The sequence below is a fragment of the Phyllopteryx taeniolatus genome, chromosome 6 (genome assembly GCF_024500385.1).
Source record: "Phyllopteryx taeniolatus isolate TA_2022b chromosome 6, UOR_Ptae_1.2, whole genome shotgun sequence".
Taxonomy (NCBI): Eukaryota; Metazoa; Chordata; class Actinopteri; order Syngnathiformes; family Syngnathidae; genus Phyllopteryx; species Phyllopteryx taeniolatus.
This window is the reverse complement of record NC_084507.1, coordinates 9,244,123-9,269,122: the sequence shown is the minus strand read 5'-3', so window position 1 is coordinate 9,269,122 and position 25,000 is coordinate 9,244,123. Positions and strand designations below refer to the sequence as shown.

Here is a 25,000-nt window from a genome sequence, read left to right as displayed (position 1 = left end):
AGATGATCTCCGCAGCATTCTACGTGCAGCAGCAATTTTTGCCGTGCGCGCGTCAAGTGCTTTGTCTTGTCCCTCACCTAGAACCTGTTTGTCATGGGTGACCCTGCCAGGGGCATAAAACCCCCGAGCAAACTTAGCTCCTTGGATCATTGGGACACACAAACCCCTCCACCACGATAAGGTGATGGCTCAAGGAGGGGGACTGTATAGAGTGTTTTTCTATCACAGAAAATACCTTTTTTTGTGTGCTTTTCATACATTTCGACTTTTTCATTCCTTGTTATATGATTGCACATTTTAATGCAAGGGCAAATGGAGATTTGTTCTGTTAGCATTTGAGTTACCCACAGTAAATTACATCCACGATGGATAAATGCTTCATATAACTTACAATGTTATGTCTATTGCATTTTTATAACTGAATGTATGATATAATTACCTTTCCTTAAGCAATGTTGGAGTTAGTAACATATGGCTTTTGCACAGTGCAATTTCCAACTACTACTTGTTTCAGTCTCTAGCAAATAATGTCTAATTAGATTTGAGCTGCATTGACCGCTCGCACAGGTCCAACCAGTCACTTGTACAAAGTACATGAGCTATGACCTAATGTTTGTATTGGTTTAGTTTCAGCTTGTTAGATGTGGCATGATTGTTCCGGGATCAATACCGCAAAAAGTACTGCAAAGTAACCGTATTTACTGGACCACTTTTGATATAAGGAAAATTATTTGTTTCCCAAAGCATAACCTCAGGCAAATTTGAAAAAAACACAAGGGACAGGACGTTGAACAATCCTGCGTTGGGTACCGAGAGGGGAGAATAGGAAATTATGGATAACTACAACCTTTTACATATATTGGCACAATTACTCATCACTGGGGTTCAACATATATCATGCATATTATGACCTTTTCAGATGGCAATAGAGCAATATAAATAGGTGTATGAGAAAACAAAGAACCAACACATTTTAAGTTGGACAAATTGTTCCAAGATAATGGACCTAGACATACTTAATGTCATGGTCTTTCTAAGTTGGTTCCCACTGGACAAAGCCAAAGGTTGACTCCACAACATGACTAATTCAATGCTTCAGATTGTAAATTCAAGTGCACGCTATTGACAACCCACCAAAGCACAGTGCATATGGAGGTCATATCAAAGGGATGTTTAAATTGGGCACTCTTTTACACAGAAAGTTATTGGTACACTTCTCATAATAGAAAGACCATTAAGAAAGAAAATGCCCGTGGACTGTGGACTTCTAAAAGTAAAAAAATAATAAAAATAATAAAAAAAAAAAAAAACGTACGTTACCGTTTAGGCAGCTCTATGAAGCCCAAAACATGCATTCGCTACGTGGTGGCTGGCTGACTAAGTTGAGAAAGTGCATCATAAGCAGCAGAGACCACAATTTAAATGTCAAAAATAAATAAATAAATCAAAATAAAATAAAGTAAAATATCGCAGACGATCAGGCTCATTTAATTAGATTAATTGTGCAGCCCTATTATATCCTATTAATTGGCAAAAATATCAGCCTCTGAGAGGGCTGATATTTTCGCTTCAAACATGTTGCTGGCGGCTTGGAGGGTTTGTTAGGTTTACTTATTTATTTATTTATTAAGCGCAGGACTCTCACCATTATTACGACACCTACAGTCATTGTAATGGTGCAATGGTGAGTTAGGTATTGAATCATTTGTCTGTATTTGCTTCTGTCGATCGTCAAATACATTAACCCTTTTAAAATGACGGGAATCACCGGTAACACCGTGGCGCATGTGTATTTCAAATTACTATAATTCCTTGCTACTTCGTGCAATTTTAATCAATCAAACTGCCTGTGAAAGCTGTGAACCTAATAAATATATCTATTATTATGGTGCTAAAAGGGTTAAAGTGACTTGCTCAGTCTGTGAGGCAAGGAAAGTTGCAGGGCATAGAGAATTTAAAACAAAAAACAAAAACATGCTCTCCTTCCTGTAGCCTGATAGATGGAGCGGTGACGGGAACATATGGCTTGTCCTGACTGTCGGCCTTGTAAGCGAAAGCTTGTGGGACATATCGTTCTCTCTCTGAACACAAGCTTTTGGACACCATGAGTGTTTGGGTGAAATGTGAAACTTTCAAACATTTTCAAGCTTTTTTCATATTTATTTACAATAACTTTGTACGGTATGTGGCGTTTTATGCCACAAAAAAAACCTACAAAAAATGTTTGTACTGGAGAGTAATATGGGTGCATATGGCCTCAAAGAAAGTGCTTCAATATATCAGACAATCGGCTACATCGGATGACCTACCATAGTGAGTTTGGGGTAGAAGAATAACACACAGTATATAAAGTGTTTATTTGCATTGCTACGAACCCTTCAGGTGTGAAATCTTTCTCTTTGCAGATCTCCATGAGTTTTGGAGTGAGCCTGTAGGCCTTCAGGGACAGCGAGCCTTGGGCTGTCTTTATAGGGTCTGAAATGAAGGTTGGGGGGGACGAAGAGTGAGAGATGCTCAACATATTTTTGTTATAAAAATGCTATAATTCATGAGATAGTAGCACTCAAGGTTTTATATAAACATTGCATTTGCAAAGTTATATCTAAACATTGCATTTGCAAAGTTATATATAAACATTGCATTTGTATAGCTGCCTACAAACCACAAGAACCCAAGAAGAGTGTTCACCGTGCAGTGATCGAAAAAGACTGTCTTAGGGCATGTTTCTATTTCCTTAAATGACATTGGGGAAACTTGACAATCAGTTAGTCAATTTATGTACCAGTATTTATTTATTTTTTAATATTTTGATAGTGTGGACTCTCCTTCTGAATGTTATGAACTCCATGTCACTGTTGTACTGAATAGATTTTTCTGCCCTGATAAGTAGTGTTGGGTATTGAGAATCAATTTGGAACCGGTACTAACGTTCCGATTCTCCCGGAAGTGCCGAAAAGCACGTCTTGACCTCTGAGGGGCAGTGTTGTGCATGCAATGGGATACACACTTGCAGTAAGAAAACGAAGTCACGATCCAATATTTGTTACTAGAAGTCGTTTTTTCACAAGAGTTTGAAGAATACATGCCTAAGAGGATTGTTATATTGTTTTTTTTGTTTATACAGCATGTGTGTGCCAAAACCCATTATTTTGAGAGGTAAATTTAACACAATGCACACGTCCCCTGAGATTATATTCCACTCTCCAAAATGTTTTACAGTACACATCGTGTGTGTGTGAGTGTATTTGTGTGTGCGTGTGCATTATGCAAGTCAATTGTCTCTTGAAATTAGTAACATTTTCTTTATCAAAACCATTTACTTCAAGTGAATAAAAGTGGAATTGAGTCACAAAATGGTTGTTGCTACAAATGAGCTGCCATGAATAATCTGAGGAAGGCAGAACTACATTTCAAAATATCTTGCGAAACTGATTAATTTAATCGCTTAATTGATTTTATGCTATCCTTCCAATTTAGTGACAATGTTAATTCGACCTTCAAAATCTGAAAAGAGAAAATTCTTGATTTATTGCAAGAGACATTTGTACAGCAAGCGCTCTCTAATTTCAAGCCAATTGAAAAAAAATCTAAGTTTCACCTGCTATTGCTGATTTCTACAGAGAGTGTGAGAATTTAAGACTGGCGCCGAGTAGGTGAACTGCCAGACTACAGTCCAATAGTCTTGTTGAGACTTGTTTCTTTCCCAACAGCAGACTATGACACACCACATTTGGCAATTGACAAATCAATCTAAATAGATGTTGACAAATACCCACAACCTGGTGGCACAAAAGCTACACTTCCATCCATCCATTTTCTGTACCGCTTACATTTGACTCAGAAAAACCTCTCCGGCTTTTTGTTGGAACTTTACTCAATACCTGAATAATCGGACTGGCAGAAAAGCAGAATTTGTTTAATCAGTGGAAGGCATTCATTTGTTTGACATTGAACCTTTTACGCTCTTCCATATGCTCTATATATGGACACAGCTGTCATGATTTCCATTTGAAACTGTTTTTAGAACCGCACGCCAGAAATTGCTAACATGGCAAGTAATTTATATTAAAAAGATTGGTTTAACAACCCGTTGTGGCCATAAGACGATGGACATACGTGACGAACTCAGTCGTTGGGCATCTGATTGATGCATTCACATGCATAAAATGACCAGCGACTTAATGACGAGGAGAACAAAAACAAAATCAATTTTCTTTTCTTTGACTTTAAACAGAGATCAGGTCAATTTCTTTGAGGTGCTCTGATCCATTAAGTGCAGCATTATTGATTGACAAAAGGAGCTCTCATTTACAGAGAGAAGAGCTGACTGCCTGGTTGGCTAAATGGCTAGCAGGACTTGATCAGACTGGTTCATATGTCACATGGTTAAATAGTTGTCGTCAATTTAGAAACATGAAGGCCTGAAAGAAATGTTATTTTTTCAAAAACAAATTTTTTTTTGTTTGTTACGCATACCAGGACTAAAATACAGTGGCAAGAAAAAGTATGTGTACCCTTTAGAATTGCATGGTTTTCCAAATAAATCTATCATAAAATGTGATCTTCATCTAACTCAAGGGTATCGACAAATGTGGAGTGTCTAAATAAGAACATGGCACTTCTGGATCTTTTAGTAATTATAGAGAACAAACCAAAAAAAATTGCTTGTGGAAAAAGTATGTGAACCCTTGAGTAAATGACCTCACCACTGGCAATTGCTATATATTATGGCGTTTAGTGTGCTTGAGCCTATTCACTGAAATTATGATGTTACATTTCATTTCCATTATCATTATTTTTTACCTACTATTAATAAAAGATTTCTTTGAAAGGATGGCAAAATATTGTGTGCGAAGGTTACTTTTTAAGAATATTCCAGTCATGATCAATAATTTGGTTCAATAACACTTTTGGGATTGGGATCGTTAACAAAATCTTGAAAACATAATTCTTGTTGCAAAACCAAGAATTCAATTTTCACCCTTAAAAGCAGGCATAATGATTCCCCAAGTTGCCTTCAGTAAGAGATTGTTCTTAGTCACTTCTTTCAGACAAAATGCCCCTGTGAATTGTCTGTAAAAGCAATTCAAAGTAGCTTGGGTGAAAGTCTCTGGTTATTTCAGGTGAAAATGTTAGTCTTATTTAGACGTATGTAATAATTGACCAAAATAATGATTTACATAGCCCAGCAGTTCTCCAACTTTTTAGACCACAGTACCATTTAAAAACTCTCCCAAGTACCACCATAATGACCAATGTCATGAAAAAGACCTAAGTGTTAATTGAAAAATGAGACAGAGTTGTTATTATTGTAAGCCACCGTAACATTATGTAGTTGAACATTAACACTGCGCCTGAATATAGGAAAATATAAAACTTTACTTAATGATTAAATTAAAATGTATTGCACATAAAAGTTAAATGAAAATTATACCAAAATAAAAGTTTAAAAACAAAGAGCTTAAATACAACTGAACTGTACTTAGAGAGTGATTCTTTCGTGTACTACTAGAGGGACCCTGCATACCGCTCGTGGTACTTCTACCACAGTTTGAGAATCACTGACGTAACCGACTGTTCAGGCTGGGGATTTTTAAGGTTGCCTTAATAATTATATTTGGTGAAATAATTTATAGTTGGGCGGCACGGTGGACGACTGGTTAGAGCATCTGCCTCACAGTTCTGAGGACCGGGGTTCAATCCCCGGCCCCGCCTGTGTGGAGTTTGCATGTTTTCCCCGTGCATGCGTGGGTTTTCTCCGGGCACTCCGGTTTCCTCCCACATCACAAAAACATGCATTAATTGGAGACTCTAAATTGCCCATAGGCATGACTGTGAGTGCGAATGGCTATTTGTTTCTATGTGCCCTGCGATTGGCTGGCAACCAGTTCAGGGTGTACCCCTGAATTGGTTCTCCCCGTGCCTGCGTGGGTTTTCTCCGGGCACTCCGGTTTCCTCCCACGTCCCAAAAACATGTGTGGTAGGTTAATTGACAACTCTAAATTGCCCGTAGGTGTGAATGTGAGTGCGAATGGTTGTTTGTTTGTATGTGCCCTGCGATTGGCTGGCAACCGGTTCAGGGTGTACCCCGCCTCCTGCCCGATGATAGCTGGGATAGGCTCCAGCACACCCGTGACCCTAGTGAGGAGAAGCGGCTCAGAAAATCGATGGATGGAATTCATAGTTGGTTGCGTCTTTACGCCTGTATTTGCGTATGTATTAGAGCTTGTACGTTTATGATTAGACTTTACACTGATCTGATCAGCCTGATCGGTATCGGCCGGTAATTAGCATATTATGCTGATCGGCTTCAATATCATAATTCGCCGAGCTGATCAATGACGTCATTGATCGGCTCCGCAAAAGACATCTACGTCGCGTCGCCATCGTGTACAGTATAGTTGATTCCAAAAGCTGGTTTATATTTAGCCTTGTCACATGTCTTTTGACATAGTACTGTTAATATCTGACAGCCAATAAAGTTATTATTTAAAAAAAAACAAGTCGGCGCTGTGGGACAGACAACATGTAATGCCCGGATCAGACTACAAGACAAATTTGGTATTTCACGATTGCACTATGTCAGACTACGGCAATAAAATCCTATATTCCGATACCACCACATCCCATCTTTTACAATCATTGGGCTTTATCTTGTCAACTCAAATGCGACCGGATACACTCGTTACCACGGCCACGACAACAATAATCAATCACGTCGTGTGTATTAAAGGAACAAAATGGGGGGAAAACGTGTGCTGGTGGTCACCGGTGCTTGCAGATGACTATAGATGTTATTTATCAGCTGGAAAATGCAATAGGGACATAAGCCTGAAGCCTTCACAGTTCCACTAAAACTTTGAGGACAACAAATCACATGTACACTTATTTGCAAGCTTCTACATTTATTTATATATTTATTCAAAAAGATGACTTCATGGATAGCTTAGTCCGTATTTAAACACAGCAGTGTAAAGTGTTTGTGGTATGTGTAAATGTGTTTGCATGGGGGGGAACAGACTGTACATTGCACATATTTATTTGTGAACCGACAAACAGACTTTACATTGCAAATATTTGTGAACGTACAAACAGACAAAAAGTCAGGCGCATTGTATACAAGAAATTACAGTAATCAAGTATATTAGATAAGTCAAGTGATGGTCCTGCCGTAGAGATAGGGGGATAACGTCAAACGATGGCTCTCTGGGAGTTGTAGTGTTAAATCTGACAAAATTATTTCGGCCCTCAACTTTTGTCATTTAGATATTTGGCTCACCCACAAAAGCAAAATAAATATTCATGACAAAATAAATGAATATAAATTCTGCTTACCATAGATAAGCACAACAGACTCCTCAATGGCATGCTGGTAGCTGAACTGCGAGTCGAGCAGTGCTCTGCTGACAAAGGAACCGTAGTAGGTGGACTGGTACCATCCCACATGCAGATGGTCGATGTTTACGTGACGCAGAGAACGCATCATCTCCATCTGGTACTGGACTGAAAACAGAAACATGAGACAGTTAAAAAAATACAGTCCGAATGAACTTAACCTTTAACACTTGAGAGTGGGAGAATTTTTCTTTTGGGGCTCTCATTATCTGGTCTCCATTTGGAGCTGGGAGGGGAAGGAAATAAAGAAACATTGATTTTGATGACTCCACAGATGTGTAGGAGAAATAAACCAAAACATAGAAAAGCAAAGGCTCCACTCTGTTATCTCTGTTTGTTATAGAAATGTCCACCACTGACATTCACTCCACATGTTCATTTCTCATGCTGATGAATATTTCCGAGTGGAGGAGAAAAGAAATGGACTGATACATAGACAGGTTTCAGCTAGGAGGGAGCTGCTAGGTACATTAAGCATAGAACCATTTCATTTCAGACTACGGGTGACCAGAAATACAAACAACCTCGTCGCCGTACCAGTAGTAAGTAACAGCCATAGCAAGTGAAGAAAACAGCATGTCCATAAAGGCGAGTTGAAGATTGTTGATAAAACAGGGCGTTATTGGGCAGCTGTGGCCCTTAGACCCCAGCATGGAGAGCACATCCTTCTTCTGATGTGGCTGTTAACAACAATATAGTGAAGAGGTGGAAAAAAGGAGTGGCGAATGTGGTGAGTGGGGTTGGGATGGGGGCTGATAGATAGAACTGAAAAACAGAAAGAAAGAACATAGCCCAAGAATCATTGCATGGTACTACAATAGTGAAATTACTCTGCTGACATCTTAATAATCGTCTTAATTTGATGTAAATCAAGCAACCACAGAGAAAAGAATTTGATATTTCTGTCAGTCATCTGAAGGCATTTCACCAATCATTTTTACTACATTTGGATGCAAGCAGAACCTACAGCAATGCATACATCCTGCTGGTTTATTTCTAATCACTTGTTTCTTAAAAAACTAAGCCTAATTGCTGAATACATTCAAGAAACTCAATTCCTCTAAACAAAAATGACAACAATCTTCCAAAAACTGAACTTTCCTGTTTTTCTCTGCATACCTCTGAGGAAGTCAAGTCAGTCTTTTCTGACACAAAACTGTGTCCGGTTTGAACTCAAAATGTCCCTTTGTAGCAGACACAGTCTGTTAGTTCCAGAATTGGCCCCTGTTGTTTACTAGAGCAATTAGACTGGTACACGTATTTCTGGATTGTGCTGTTGTTGTCACAGATTATCAAGATTAGATTCACAGCCAGGCTAACCAACGTGCCTAACGTGGCAGCGGCGATGTTCCTATTAAAGGTAATGCATGGACATTAGCTTAAACTGCCACAAATCCTTGTTTTGTTTCTACAAGAAATATTTTTGAAGATTAATGCTGAAAACCTGTTCAAAGACTGAGAACAATATAGGACGGAATTGTTGCGATATGGCTTAAAACTCTTTTTTGCCTTCTAAATGTTCCTTATTTTGTGGGCGGGGGCTGAAAACTATCCTCATGATGTCGAGAGGTTTGGGCGTATACTTTCCGGCTATGACCACCAAATGCTGCAACTCGCAACGCATGCAACACGACACCGTGTTCCTCGTGACGCACCGCGGCTGACAAGTCCATACATCAATTAACGGCCCGCTGAATTTCAGAGGAAACAAAGGGGCAGAATGACTCTCTGCGGCCTGTGAAAACGTGTGCTATGTGCATTGCTCCTCTCCCCGTAGGCAGCGGAGCAGCAAATCCACAATGGAATAGGTATTTGATTGACGGCTGGAGGCGGGATTTTCAGAGCACCCAGCAACACGCCCACAGCGTCAGGAAGCTCAAAGAATGTCTCAATTCTTGGCTATTTTGAGGCCGGTTTTGTGGCACTTTAAGGTCATCGTAGGCGACCGGCTCAAAAGGGGCATGGCATATCTACCTATTCATATCTACGGCTGTTGTTTACTGAGCGCCCGTCGTATTTGGTCTGTCTAAAATTCTATACTGATTTTGGTACATTATACTGTACAGTTGTTTTTTTGTCAAGCCCTTCTCTATTGCATCCAATCGTAAGGGAGGTGGGAAAAGGAAGCGCACTAACCTCGCGGTTCATGAAAGCGACCCTCGACTCACCCCCACAGCAACTTTCTCCAACCAGCACACCATTATCACTCCTCCCCAGCACCAGCAATCACAGCATGATCACGGCAGCATGAGACAATCACAGCAATGTTTAAAGTTTGGATAAACTTTAAAACTTTTCAAACATTTGCAAGTTTTTTTTAATATTGATTTACAATAGTTTGGTACTGTACTGAGTGTTTTTAGGCCACAATAAGCACATAATATCAAACAAAGTCGGTTCAATTGAGGTTATACTGTATTTCTATTTCGCAGATTTCACTTTTTGCGGGAGTGGTCTGGAACGTAACCCCAGCGATGGAGTGGGGATTACTTTACCCCAAAATCTAGGCAATGAATTTTAATAGTTTTTGACTAAAGCAAAGGCAATACTAGCCTCATCCAATCTAGCAATATGATCAAGGCTTGTACACCCATTTGCTATTCACTGATTTTTTTCTGCCTTGGAGCCTTTCCGATCAATGAAAATGTGTCATCAAACCAGCGAGGGAACGAGTCACCCCATTTGTTTAGTGTGGCTCTATTGTGACCTGTGCACGTGTGTGGAGGATTCAAGAAAGATGCCATGATGCAAAAGTGTAAACATGGGTGTGCATATTTGACAGTATGGAAACTGGTGTATTTTGGTATTCACCAGCTGGAAGCTAAAGTCTCACCCTTGGCTAACAATTTAAGTAGAAATAACAAAAACAAAAAAACTGAGTATGTGTGTGGTTAAACACGCTTGAAAAAGCAATGGGCATGTATGTGTGTCTGTGCAATGAACCCGACAGATAGTTCATACTCTAACAGTCAATGACACAAGAGGTGAACTGCTTCAGACCTTGCATGCTCCTGCAGGCCACAACATTTCAGTGCAGGCAATGATGTGTGTGTGAGGGTGCCTGGGTCTCTAAAAGTGAAGATCCACGTAACTGTGTGTCACAACATATTCAAATCACCACCTTGTCACAATGTAGGGACCATTGCCTGGAAATCACATGCACGCACTCACGTTTAAGTGTTCAAGTGTAGGCAGACTTGCGATTGTACCATAAATCTGCATCCAGTGTTCCATTAAATACAGGGCTCCAGACTAACCCTGCTGTTTGGATGTAAACAGCACATCATTTAGGTTAATTGTGTTTAGGTCTCCTTTCACAATAATCTAAAATAAACCAAATATAAATCATTTAAAGTAGTCCCCTGAGAAGTGGTCTATAGTCCTTCCGTTTACCTTCCAGGTCCTGAAAGCTGCTGGATTGTGCAGTCCAGCAAATTCCCGATTGGAAGCTTTGAACAGTGCCAATAAAAAGTTTAGAACCGACTAGTCTGACAAGGACAGTCAGGCACCAGATTCCCGAAAGGCAGACGAGTGGGTAGAGATGCCGCTCCAGTGTCTGATTTCCTGCCACGCTTGGTGTATTCTGGCACTTACAGCGGCCATAATCAGTGACTGCAAAAAAATCCATGCAAAGCACTTCCGATCTCACCAGAGTTCAGCAAATTTGTTTCCGCTTAGCTTCCTGCTGCAGTCAAAATCTATTTGATCCTTGCCCAAAAGTCTGCTACATGCCCTTCATGTACCAAGTGTTTCCAATGCCCGCAGTGGATGGAGTCTTTAGGAATACAGTGGAAGCTAATTTTGCTATTGTAGTGATTTCATCTGGTGCAAAGTGGCACATAGAAATCCTCATTTGAGCCACCTAGCGTTTTATGGAACGTAAAAGTATCCCTCACAATTTATTTACTGATTTTTTTCTGGCAGTTAAAAAGGCTAAAGTTATTCTGTCCATTTTGAATGGAGCTGGAGACAAATCGAAAATGTATTTGCTGATCACTGGTGAGATGGGAGGTGCTTCCGGGTGCTGGTGCACATAGTCCATTATGCTCTGCAAAATGAATGATTAACTCAGCTCAGTCGGTGACAGAGGCGGCCATCATCCGGCGAGCACTGAGTTTTGCGAACCCCGTTGCCTGCTTCCCAATGTGCTGCTTGACTCCGCCAAGCCAGCGGCGCGCCCATCACGAAGTGACGGCAGAGGAGATTGAGCTGTGTAATTCAATGGGGAGTGATGCGTCCAGTAAAGCAAAGCGATGGTGTGATAAAGTATTGAAGCATCTGCTTGGACAAAGAAACAAGGATGAGCAGTAAAGGAATCAACCGAAAATGAAAGACTACTGTTGGCTGTAATCCCACAAAAAAAACAAAAAAAACTAGTGCTCAACTGACAGCCATCATCTTACTCGACACACACTCCCACGCTACCTCACCTCCCATGCCTGATTCATTCATCCATTCACAAATTACTGTCACCGTCACATCCTCACAGTTGGAAATTACAGAACTCTAGCAACAATCCACGAAACACAATGGCAGGGTTGCTACAATATCACTTGTTGCTTACAGCCAGAAGAGACGCCTGCGTTACTTACGGTTTAGCGTAATTTTAAGTTTAATCATTAAAATCAAACTAATCTCTCGTAAAGGAGTACCACGTCACTTTTTATATGTATAAAATTTAGGGAAAGGGACCTTTTTATCAGTCTCGTAATCTGAAGGTTGATACATTTCATAAAATACGAGTCCCAGACAACAGAAGTTCATTGTTAAACTCTGAACACAAAACAACCAAGAGTGTAATTTTATAGAATATTTAATGACATCTACAAGGGACCTAGCGGGAAACACACAAATGGGTCCAACTACAGAAAGAAAATAACACTAATAATGGTAAAAAGAAGGAAAATAGTGTGTTGGACTAAAGTGGAAAACGCGAGCATTTAACGCGTCCATTCCGAGAGAGAGAGGGGGAGAGAGAGAGAGAGAGAGAGAGAGAGAGAGAGAGAGAGAGAGAGAGAGAGAGAGAGAGAGAGAGAGAGAGAGAGAGAGAGCGAGAGAGAGAGAGCGAGAGACAGACAGAAAGACAGAGAGAGAGAACAAAGTTGAGATTTTGTCTGAAGCTAGTAATTTCCCCGAAATTATTAGGCACTAATATTGTACAGTCTGGGAAACACTTGCAGTGTCTACTCACAAACGTAGGTCCGCAGAATATGACCGTTTCTCTTCTGCCTTTTCAGGGGTTCGCTAGCAACTTCAGAGCAATCACACTTGGCTGGAAGCGTACCTGGTACCTTAGTAGCAGCTGCTCTGATCGCCTAGCGGTGGCCCACGGATAGGCTGGGAACCAGAGTTTGTTCACATCCCGGCTTTCGCGGTTACTAAGCGTGTGCAAGAGGGACGGACAAACCTGGAGAAGACCACACCCATCAGCTTGAATATAGACTCCAATTTGGACCCATAAAATGGGTTTAAAATCATATATTAATATAAAATGTTTGACCCAGTTATGTATCCGCTTTGTCCATATTTGCTTTCCTCTGACTGCTTGCCTCCGTGTAGGAGACTCACTTGTGAGAGCACAGGTTTGTTATGTTGACAGCGCTGGCTCGGGAGTGGAGAGGTATGCGGAGAGCTTCGCTACTGACAGATAAGCTCGAGAAATTCGAATAACCTGATGTCAGGCCTCTCGGCAGAAAAACGTGGTAGTCAGCATGATTTTAATTCATATTTCACGTTTACTGGGGCACCATAGAGACTATATTACATCCCAAATATCCCTTTCAGGCATCACTCAGTGGTGGTAAGAAAAAAAAAAGTACCACACGGTCCTCAAAAACTATAGTTACCTTCAATGAAAACTGAGACCTAACATAGTAGCTGCCCCATCTTACAAAGTAGTGTCAGAAGAAGGCGCAAGAGCAAGGTGGATTAGAAAGAAAAAAAGAAAAAGAAGTGACAGACGCAACACTATTGTCATTCCATAGGCATCGAATTTATCTGAGAAAAATCAAACAAATTTTCAAACAACACAATATGCTGGTACACTTCAAACCTGGTAACATCCTGAGACAAAGGCTGGTACCCCAAAGATCGAACACCCCATACCCAGAAATGCAATCTGGTGTAGGCAGTCAAGTGCAGTGAAGAATGCACCGATGTATATATTGGGGAAACCAAGCAACCACTAAGCAGGCACATGGCACAACATAGATGGGCTAACTCCTTAGGTCAAGACTCAGTTGTCTACCTGCACCTCAAAGAGAAACATCACTCTTTTGAGGACAAAAATGTGCACATTCTGGACAAAGAAGACATTGTTTGAAAGGAGTGTATATATGTATATATATATATATATATATATGTATATATATATGTATATATATATATATATATATATATGTATATATGTATATATGTATATATGTATATATATATATATATATATATATATATGTATATCTCCACAAAGATGTGAACGACTCATTGCTCGTTATAGAAAATGCTTTATTTTTATTTAAATTCCTCTCAGAAAGGTCTGTGTTCAGAAAGTCAAAAATCTTTGATTTGATCAGATCAAACAAATACATGACTTCATTTCTCTTACTAAGTAGTACATTAAGACAATTTGCAAAGCATTACCATATGACTTACATAGGACCATGTAAGGGTATTCAAATTAACATGTCAATTACAGCAGAGGGCATTTTCTGTCAACCACATCCTTTCATTCTCTCCCGGAAAAAAGAGGGCAAACACTTTCTTGTTGAAGGTCAGTTAATGCTAATATGAGAAAGCACATGGGTTTTTCTTTTGTCAATTTATTGGGTCCATCCACACGTTCATCTGTTGGAAGGAGGGAACAGTGATAAATGTGCAAGTTGTCGGGAAGTAAATGGTGGTATCGAGTTGCAGTCTACACTGAGGTGTCAGGAGAGGCACAAGGCTAATTTTCAGCAGCAAGGCTATAAAGGGATCTGTGTGCCTATTTGTTAGTGCCGGTGTGTTTGTGTGAACATAGCCACCTTGGTCCATGTTCCACCTGGCACAGTGGATTAGGTGTAATTAATCTTAGTTAAGCAAGTCCTCCGGAGTACTGCACATGCACGCACATACAATCACCAGGCCAAAAATGAACCCAAAACACACTGCATGTTTCACGAGAAGACAAAGCTTCTTTGTGTTCAAGACACTGACAAGCTCACCGTGTGGACATTTGACAGCACCAATTGTCCCACGGCTCCATTATTGTAGCCGTCATTTAAGGCTGATCTGTAAATGGAAATGTTGTGAGTGTATAGGGTCACATTTGTGAACAGCCTAATTTGTCTTTTGGAAATGGGAAAACAGGAAATTCACCCAAGTAATTTGTCAAATTGATATTCCTGTTGATGTAGCTGCACAAAGAGCAACCGTACAAACATGGATGAGTAAACATAGCATCCTATGTGATTAACACAGCCTAAAGGCCTCTTTATACTCCCGCGGTCACGCGGCCGACAACGCCCGCATTATATCACGTGACCGACGAATTGCCCCGCGCAGGACCTCTGGGTAGCTTGCCGCGCACCCGGCAAAAATAGTTGCTGCGTGTCGAATGCAGCGGAGATCATTTCTCGTGATTGGTCCGTTTTAGTCACATGCTGTGATGACGTACCAGCCTCCCCATTGGTTCTACATACCATCTACGTCGCCCCCTTCTCGATCAATTTTGCAGCATAATTAAACGCATCATCTGCTCATCTAGGTCCATTTGTTCTGTCGCGGTCACCATTGTTGTTGCTTTGTCCCTTGAAACTCCACCCTGTGGTGCCCTATCCAATACCAGCCGTAGCGACACCCGCGACTAGGAGAACTGCAGCACACTTTCAAAACAGCGCGCGTGGGTTGCGCTCGAGTATAAAGGCAAACTACACGTGGGACAGCCGCAGTGACGTCAGCGCGGGTCGCCGTCCGCGCGAGTATAAAGAAGCCTTAATTGTGGAGCAAAAAAAAAAATGCAGCTCTGTTGATTCAGACTGGTGCTGAATGTTGGTGGAAAGCACTTGAGGTATCAGTATTGCTATCAATACCAGTATGAACATTCCTCCCATCAACAGATATTGTTTTCTCATTGTGCATGCAATTGATCCTTGATCTAATCTTTGTCTCCTGCCTTCTCTAAAAGATATCAAAATGAAATAAAGGTTCAGTTCATGTGAAGTACAACTTGAGAAAGAAAAGCTGTTTTTGGATGGGGGGTTAAACAACAGCTCTAATTTCATGATTTGCTTCCAAAGACATGGAGTTAGTGGAAAATCACAAACGCATTACTTTATCAGTTTCCTTACACCCACTTCTACTTCACGGCCAAAATAACCGTGACAGGAACTGTAATCCTCCTGATAAGCATATGATGCTGTTTATGCGTACGTGAATAGCTATTGTTCTGCTTGTTTCATTTCTCATAATATATGATCAGTTTAGGACTGTGTAAATACAACCCCAATTCCAATGAAGTTGGGACATTGTGTTAAACAGAAATAAAAACAGAATACAATGTTTTGCAAATTATGTTCAACCTATATTTAATTGAATACACTACAAAGACAAGATATTTAATGTTCAAACTGATAAACTTTGTTTTTAGCAAATAATCATTAACTTGGAATTTTATGGCTGCAACACATTCCAAAAAAGCTGGAACAGGGTCATGTTTACCACTGTGTTACATCACCTTTTCTTTTAACAACATTCAATAAACGTTTGGGAACTGACGACACTAAGCTTTGTAGGTGGAATTCTTTCCCATTCTTGCTCGATGTACAACTTCAGCTGTTCAACAGTCCGGGGTCTCCATTGTTGTATTTTACACTTCATAATGCGCCACACATTTTCAAATGGGAGACAGGTCTGGACTGCAGACAGGCCAGTCTCGTCCCCGCACTCTTTTACTACGAAGCCACGCTGTTGTAACACGTGCACAATGTGGTTTGGCATTGTCTTGCTGAAATAAGCAGGGGCGTCCATGAAAAAGACATTGCTTGGATGTACCATCACAGATACTGGCTTTTGAACTTTGTGTCCGTAACAGTCCGGATGGTTCTTTAACGCGAACTGTATTTACTGACATTGGTTTTCTGAAGTGTTCCTGAGCCCATGTGGTGATATCTTTTACATATTGATGTTGGTTTATGATGCAGTGCCGCCTGAGGGATCTGAGGTCACAGGCATTCAATGTTGGTTTTCGGCCTTGCAGTTTACATGCAGTGATTTTTTGATGAGATTATGGACTGTAGATTATGAAATCCCTAAATTCCTTGTAATTGTACATTGTGGAACATTGTCCTTAAAGTGTTCGACTATTTTCTCACGCACTTGTTCACAAAGATGTGAACCTCGCCCCATCTTTGCTTGTGAATGACTGAGCTATTCAGGGAAGCTCCTTTTATACCGAATCATGGCACCCATCTGTTCCCAATTAGCCTGTGGGATGTTCCTAACAGTTGTTTGATGAGCATTCTTCAACTTTCTCAGTCTTTTTTGCCACCTGTCCAAACACTTTTACAGCCATAAAATTCTAAGTTAATGATGATTTGCTAAAAACAATAAAGTTGATCAGTTTGAACATTAAATATCTTGTCTTTGTAGTGTATACAATTAAATATAGGTTGAACATGATTTGCAAATCATTGTATTCTGTTTTTATATACGTTTAACACAACATCCCAACTTCATTGGGGTTGTATGTAACATGTAACTTCCCAGGAGAACAAATTTTAAAATAATGAATTGGGTATTCATACTTAATTTTAATGACAAATGACAGACCTAAATGTCTCATGAGATAGGCGAAGGTATTTTTAAACGTCATGCATGACGTTTACCTTTAGGGTTGTGTGCGACTTTAGGGGTCTATTTTTTCCCAAAAATGTGGGTCAAATTCTGAATTTTATGACCTCAGGAGCTTATATGGTTCCTTATCAGCAAGGCAGAAAAAAAATATGAAAAATTAAGAATGCAACCAGAACGCCTGCACATAGTTATTATAATAATAAATCAACGACTAATTGTGTCTGTTTGTTTAATTTACAAAAAAGAAAGATAAGCCTTTTTTACCTTTCCTCCTCTACCGCATTAAATGTCACCCTCACAGCAACTCAGCGCCTCTTCCTCCATTTTTGACTAAATTGTTCTGTGCCAAATATCTATAACAGCTGTTTACTTTTGTCGTCTATGTTTTTCCATTTCTCCACTTGTTGTGCTTGCCCTAACTTGCAATCTTTTCCTTGGTTGCCCTTATTTCTGCCGTATAACATTCTTCCCATCATTCCACTGCACATCATCTTTTCTTCCCTCTATTGCTATCAGAGGTCCTTTTCATTTTGTCTCGTCCTTGTCACCTTCTCTTCTTGCATCTCATACACACACACAAAATGTAATGTGGGAAAGAATCATGAGACAATGGAGCAGATGAATAAAACAGCGGAACTGATGGAAATGGAGACTGCACCTGGGGGATTCACACATGATTTATACTGCTGCGGGAGGATTCAAAATCAGATACAGCTCTATACAGCTCTAGCTCGGTGCGAAGAGCCAGCCTTAGATGTGTGGTACAGTGAAAGGGAGACACTGAGTAAAAATGTTCAGAATGTATCATCTTGAATACAAGGCCACCAAGTGATCAAATTGGCTTCACTGGGGGAGAACAAGAAAAAATGGAGGGAATCAATTTCCCATTTGGGGCAGGTAGAGTGATCTATTTAAGGGCAACCTCCAAGAAGGACCTCATCAGAAGAGGGGAGGCCCAATTTACAAACCACACACACGCACACCTCATTGCATACTGAACAGTATATTTACAGCGAGGAGTTGAGAGATCATGGTAGAGGCATTTTAATCGTCTGACTTCAATTAACCTATGGTGAAGATGTCTGCACCAGATGACAAAGCTTCAAAAGTGAAGGCTAACATACACAAATTAAAAAGGCGTGGCAGGCAGAGCTAAACAGCTAGGCAATCGTTGATTGGTCAAAAGGAGAGCTGTCAAATGTTAGGGAACGTCTGTATTTTGTTATGGAAATCACCTGAACGATGACTCACTCCGGCTGTAACACAAAGCACAAATTTCTGAAATTAATTCAATCAAATAAACACTATATTGTAAAAACAAAAACTAACAAAAAACCCACGTCCACATTAAACAGTCGCCCACCCTCCCTGCTTTCCGGGTACTACCGCCAGTGAATGCTTGGTGCATGCCCTTTTATTACCCCACACCCCCCGGTTACTGAGCCTCGGAGGCAAAAGCTCTCTTTGCGTCCAGTGTCAACACATTATAAGTCACTAATCATCGCCTCCATGTCATTATCAGCAAGGGAGGACGAGGGGGGAAGAACATTAACTAGCGCGGTAGCCAACTGTCCTTTTCCACAACGTCCATCTCCTTCACTTCCCCTACACGAGTCCTGGTACCTTCATGGCCCCCCGGACAGTCGGACACCACAGACTCATGAACAATATGCAGGGTTGCTACAATAGGATTTCTGCTTTCCCACAAGGAAAAAATTCTATCTATAGATAACATTACTTCCTCAGAAGGTCAAAATATGCCTTTATATATGTAGTAATGTGTTTCAAGATTTTGAGGAGAAAAACAAAATTAGAGAGTGATTTAGTACATAGTGGAACTGTTATTCAAATTATTGCCCAAAACAGCATTGCGAAAAATTCCTACACAAATCATTAATTGCTATACAGAAATCATTTTGTAGAGCAAAAACTGCTATATACATTTTTGGGAGTACAGTGGAACCTCGATAGAACTGACTAATAGAGGGGGGGGGGGGGGGGGGGGGGGGGGGTCATCCAAAATAGCTGATTGTCCATTACACTGAAACACTTTTTTTTAGGCCTTATGAATCCATATTGCTGTACAGCACAAAATTATTGTTGTAGTTTTTTTACTGGCCTAAAAAAAGGACAAATGTAAATATACAACCCCAATTCCAATGAAGTTGGGATGTGTTGAACATAAAAACAGAATACATTGATTTGCAAATCATGTTCAACCTTTATTTAATTGAATACACTACAAAGACAAGATATTTAATGTTCAAACTGATCAACTTCATTGTTTTAATGATTATTTGCTAAACTTAGAATTTTATGGCTGCAACACGTTCCAAAAAAGCTGGGACAGGTGGCAAAAAAGACTGAGGAAGTTGAGGAATGCTCATCAAACACCTGTTTGGAACATCCCACAGGTGAACAGGTTAATTGGGAACAGGTGGGTGCCATGATTGGGTATAAAAGGAGCTTCCCTGAAATGCTCAGTCATTCACAAGCAAAAATAAGGTGAGGTTCACCTCTTTGTGAACAAGTGCGTGAGAAAATAGCCGAACAGTTCAAGGACAATGTTCCTCAACGTACAATTGCAAGGAATTTAGTGATTTCATCATCTACGGTCCATATCATCATCAAAAGGTTCAGAAAATCTGGAGAAATCACTGCATGTAAGCGGCAAACCAACATTGAATGCCCGTGAACTTCGATCCTTCAGGCGGCACTGCATCAAAAACCGACATCAATGTGTAAAGGATATCACCACACTGGCTCAAGAAAACTTTAGAAAACCAATGTCAGTAAATACAGTTTGGCACTACATCCGTAAGTGCAACTTGAAACTCTACTATGCTAAGAAAAAGCCATTTATCAACAACACTCAGAAACGCCTCCAGCTTCTCTGGGCCCAAGCTCATCTAAGATGGACTGATGCAAAGTGGAAAAGATTTCTGCGGTCCGACGAGTCCACATTTCAAATTTTTGGGGAAATTGTGGATGTCGTGTCCTCCGGGTCAAAGAGGAAAAGAAGTAGCCTGACTGTTATGAAGACAAAGTTCAAAAGACAGCATCTGTAATGGTATGGGGCTGTGTTAGTGCCAATGGCATGGGTAACTTACACATCTGTGACGGCACCATTAATGCTGAAAGGTACATACAGGTTTTGGAGAAACATATGCTGCCATCCAAGCAACGTCTTTTTCACAGACGCCCCTGCTTATTTCAGCAAGACAATGCCAAACCATATTCTGCATGTGTCACAACAGCGTGGCTTCGTAGTAAAAGAGTGCGGGTACTAGACTGGCCTGCCTGCCGTCCAGACCTGTCTCCCATTGAAAATGTGTGGCGCATTATGAAGCGTAAAATACGATCAAAGATTATAAAAACATTAAATTGAAAAACTGATGGAAAGGGACCTTTAAGTAAAGAGTTTGCAAGACCGAGACAGAGAAGGAAGCCGGAGAGCGCTAAAAAACGCAATAAAGAAAAGTGCAAAGGGAACGACGCAGTCTGTGAGTTCCTGGAAAGAGAGAAGAAATGTAGGGTGGGAAATGAAATGGAGACGGGAGAGGGAGTGAGCAGTACATAGAGAGCAAGTGACAGAAACAGTAATTTTATTCTTCTATTACCATGTCACAATTATACAGTCCCCACCAAAGGTATTGGAATGGCAAAGTCAATTCCTTTGTTTTTGGTGTATACTGAAGAAATTTGGGTTTCAGATCAAAAGATGAATATGAGCCAAAAGTTCAGAATTCCACCTTTTATTTCATGGTATTTACATCGAGATGTGTTAAACAAGTCTGGACAGAGCACCTTTTGTTTGAACCGACTTACTTTTCAAGTGAGCAAAAGATGTGACTGATGGGTGTTTCTAGATGCTCAGGTGTTGCCTTTTAAATTCAGAAAACATGAAAACACCAAAGGCATGAAAAAGGTCACAGAAAAAAACATTGTCGGGGTGTTTGGGGTGGATCCCGGGCCCCCGCAGAGAATGTATTGGATTTTAACATAAATTAAGCAATCTGGAAGACTTCAAGCAGAAAAACATTTATTTACACCGCTCAAGTACATGTTGATGTACATATTTAAGATTCAAATAAAATTTGCCTAATTTCTTTGCTTTTTTATTTTGGCCTCCAGCTTGAGCCAGGTCCATCTCCACCTGCACCCGATGCCTGCTTCAAGCTGTACCACATTAATAGCATCCTCCTCTTTAAGCACTCTCATTCTGGAAAAGAATTGACTAAAGTCATTCTCTGTTTCACGTCATTTTTCACAATTACCAACTTCAAAGGCTAATCCCAAATGCAACCTCCAGGAAAATATTGAGTATTTTTTTTTTTTTTTTGGAGGGCCATTTCTCAATTTGAAATAAGCTCATTCTGTGTTGTGACATAACCCCTAACATTCCTCCATTGCTTAATACATTTAAATAGTGAGTAACTTCAGATTTTTTAACCGCAGCATGAACATCAATAAAATAAAAATAAAATAAAATGTTTTTTACTGAAATGTGTTTTCTCAAGTTATAAGTGGGCTGAAATATCCACGTTTGGGCAGATAGTGCCAGACAAATACAACATGAAAGCAGTTGTTTTTGTTCGTTTAAATGTAAACACGAGTAGCGCGCCATTGGCTTAATGGTAACGGCGACCTTCCCAAAATGGCCGCCACGTCGGCACGACAATTAGCCGGGCTGGCTTATCGAGTGTTAATACCTATGCCCAGGAAGCCCAATAGAAGACGGCGTGTGAGGTCATGTGACTTTGTGTTGTTTGTTTGGTGAACTAGACTTAAACGTCAGTAGCGCTTAAACTGGATTGGCGCAAACAGCGCCCAATGCGAAAATCGAAGTCTCGCGCATGAAATAGTTGATAAATAAGCAATAATTGATAAATAAAGGTAGCACGCGACATTTAGATCATTGAAACGGAGTAAAAGTACCGTTACTTCTTAACAGCTGCCTGACTCAAGTGAGAAATTGATTATTTGCTGCAAATCAAATAGCACAGAGTTCGCAATAGTTTGATGGTTTCAGATCCTGAACCATTTTCTCTACAGTTTTATCATTTTTGTTGATTTGTGCTGATATTTAACCTAATGGACTGTATTTCTTTCACTAAAATAAGCAAATTCATTGCATTTATCAGCGGTTTGGAGTTCTGGAGCCATCTGATTCGGGGGTTGTGAGCTTGTCAACCACAGCAAACAGAGTGAGAGTAGTTGAAGTTCTTACTGATGATTTCAGAAAGGTGTTGCTGTCAAGCCTTGACTAACTCTTGGTTAAAATTATAATGACTGTCTGTAGAACAGAATTTCTTACATTTCTGGATAAATTGGTCATAAAATGGGGTTTGATCATCTAAATGGCAAACAGTCTGCTTAAACTAATATGACTCAAACAATTGCTGTATATTTTTTCAGGTTTTTATTGAAAACAATATGGGGACAATGTGGGGAACGGAGCCATGATGTGCTTTCTGAGTTACCGTATTTTCCGCACTGTAAGGCGCACTTAAAAAGCTGTTTATTTTCTCAAAACTCAATGGTGCGCCTTTTAACCCGGTGCGCCTAATTGTGTGCACTGAGTTCCAAAATGTTGTTGTACGAGTTTGGTAAGCGCTCCGCTTGATTGACTGTCAGTCCATTTCCCGCCGACATAGGCACGTAATACGTACACTTCGTATGCCGGCAGTGATAAATTAGAGAACATTACGTAAAGCTACGTACAGTACGTACGCTTACCTCCGCCACGGCTCCGGTAGGTATACTGTACTTCCGGTATGCTGCTAAACAACATTTGTTTGGCTAAGGACCCCCGAAAATGGCATCAGCGAAGAGACATGCTTACGAGACACAATTCAAACTACTGGCTATCAGTTACACGGTTGTAATTGGGAATAGAGCAGCTATGAGAGAATTCAAAAGCAAGCGCAAGAACAGAAGAGTCTCTACAGTCACCATTCGACTGAAGGCAATAACGATGGCACAAGACAGGAAGATCGACCACTTTCAAGGAGGTCCATCTTGGTGCGTTCGTTTTATGAAAAGCCGCCATCTCGCCATCCACGCAAGGACTACCGTGGCGCAGCAACTGCTAGCAAACTCCAACCGCTGGACATTGGTGTAAACGGGGGGTTCTAAGGGAAGTTGCGAGCGGCGTGGGAGCGATGGATGAGACACGGCGAACACCTTTACTAAGACTGGGAGGCAGCGCCGGGCGAGTTACGCCACCATATGTGAATGGATTGTGGATGTCTGGGCTAAGGTATCTGCTTTGACTGTTGTCCGAGCTTTCGCGAAAGCCGGCATCATTGCTGAACAGCCACCCGGCAACGAGACTGACTCCGACAATGACGAGAGGGAACCCGGCATGTTTGATGGCGAAATTGCCCAGCTGTTCAATTCAGATACAGAAGATGAGGACTTTAGGGGATTTGTGACAAAAGATTGATCAAACAAAATATTATTTTTATATATTATATATATATATATATATATATATATATATATATATATATATATATATATATATTGTATTTTAAAATATGTAGTAGAATGAAGTTCAACCAAACTCACTGTTTTGCTTCAGTTACCTTGTTTTAGCATGCACCGAATAATACGGTGTGCCTTATGTATGGCTTAAGTACAGAAATAGACCCCGTAATTGAGACTGTGCCTTATGGTGCGGAAAATACGGTACATAATGTGCCCTGCAATGGACTACGTGGAATACAATGCACGTGGTGTTGCTTTTTTTTCTTTCTGAGGTTATGAATACACAGCTCTCATATCATTCAGCTCACACCAGTATGTGCAAAGAGGGGATTTTGCTATGGTAGCAACTCTGATGTAAATTGGGACACGGCAATGCTCATTTGAGGCATCCACTGTTTTCTAGAATGGAAAAGTCCCAGTTCAGGAAAAATAGTAAAAGGGGATGTATATCGTTATCAGGATATAAAATTACCTATATTGGTATATAAAATTTGGTCCATATCGCACAGCTCTAAACTGAACTTTTTTTTTTTTTTAATACACACTTAATTCCGATTCAGATCACACCTCCCCCATTGATTTCATTTGAAGACTACCAAAGACCAGCTAAATCACAAACCTTCAAGTCAAGAGGCCAACCTTTGTTTTAATAAAGCAAGTGTCGACAACCTTGGAAAATAATCTGAAAGTATTGCATATGATAAACAATAAAGGGATTGTTTTTCTCAGCACCAAGTGTCACTGATGCATGCAGGTTAAAATCACGTGGCTAAATCAGTCAAGATTTGAGGTGATTTAAACAAAGGTGAATGTTAAAGGAGTGCTTTGATGACATTGTAAGCTTTGTGGAAATATTAACTTGCTATTCATCTTCACAAGCCAAGAGAAACAGGAAACAGGATAAGGAGCCATTTATCACCAATTAAATGATTGCTGTATAAATAATTGTTGTGTGGATATACAGAATCATTTTTGGTGCTTATATGTATGTACTATACCCATGTGTTTGTGTCCCTCAAACATGTACGTGTGCGCATGTGTGTCCCTCAAATGCATAGCATCTTTACATTTGTCCATGGTACAAGGTCATATGTTTTGGGGTTCTATCAAGTTTTTTTCTACTCTTGTTGAAGGCCTATTTTTTCACTACAGCTCAATTACTCACTCTCCCTCTCTGGCTCATATTTATCACAGCGCTCATCTGTACAGCAACTGTGGCCCCACACTGGCACCTGTTGATGAAAACCAAAATAGCACACTTGTAACTTGCTCTCAAGCACAC

General features: G+C 40.3%; 1 protein-coding gene and 1 long non-coding RNA gene across 2 annotated transcripts in view; both read right to left on the bottom strand.

Annotated features, from left to right (window-relative positions):
- LOC133479928 (eukaryotic translation initiation factor 3 subunit H) overlaps nucleotides 1-25,000 on the bottom strand; it is a 70,055-nt gene that overhangs the window by 19,500 nt on the left and 25,555 nt on the right. The window contains exons 3-4 of the mRNA XM_061777495.1: nucleotides 7,336-7,503; nucleotides 2,376-2,475 (exon numbers count right to left, since the gene is read on the bottom strand). Of these exons, the coding sequence (XP_061633479.1) occupies nucleotides 2,376-2,475; nucleotides 7,336-7,503 (268 nt within the window). The remainder of the gene's footprint in view (nucleotides 1-2,375; nucleotides 2,476-7,335; nucleotides 7,504-25,000) is intronic.
- Nucleotides 21,014-25,000, bottom strand: part of LOC133479583 (uncharacterized) — a 5,157-nt gene continuing 1,170 nt past the window's right edge. The window contains exons 2-3 of the long non-coding RNA XR_009789004.1: nucleotides 24,884-24,950; nucleotides 21,014-21,448 (exon numbers count right to left, since the gene is read on the bottom strand). This is a non-coding gene — a long non-coding RNA (uncharacterized LOC133479583). The remainder of the gene's footprint in view (nucleotides 21,449-24,883; nucleotides 24,951-25,000) is intronic.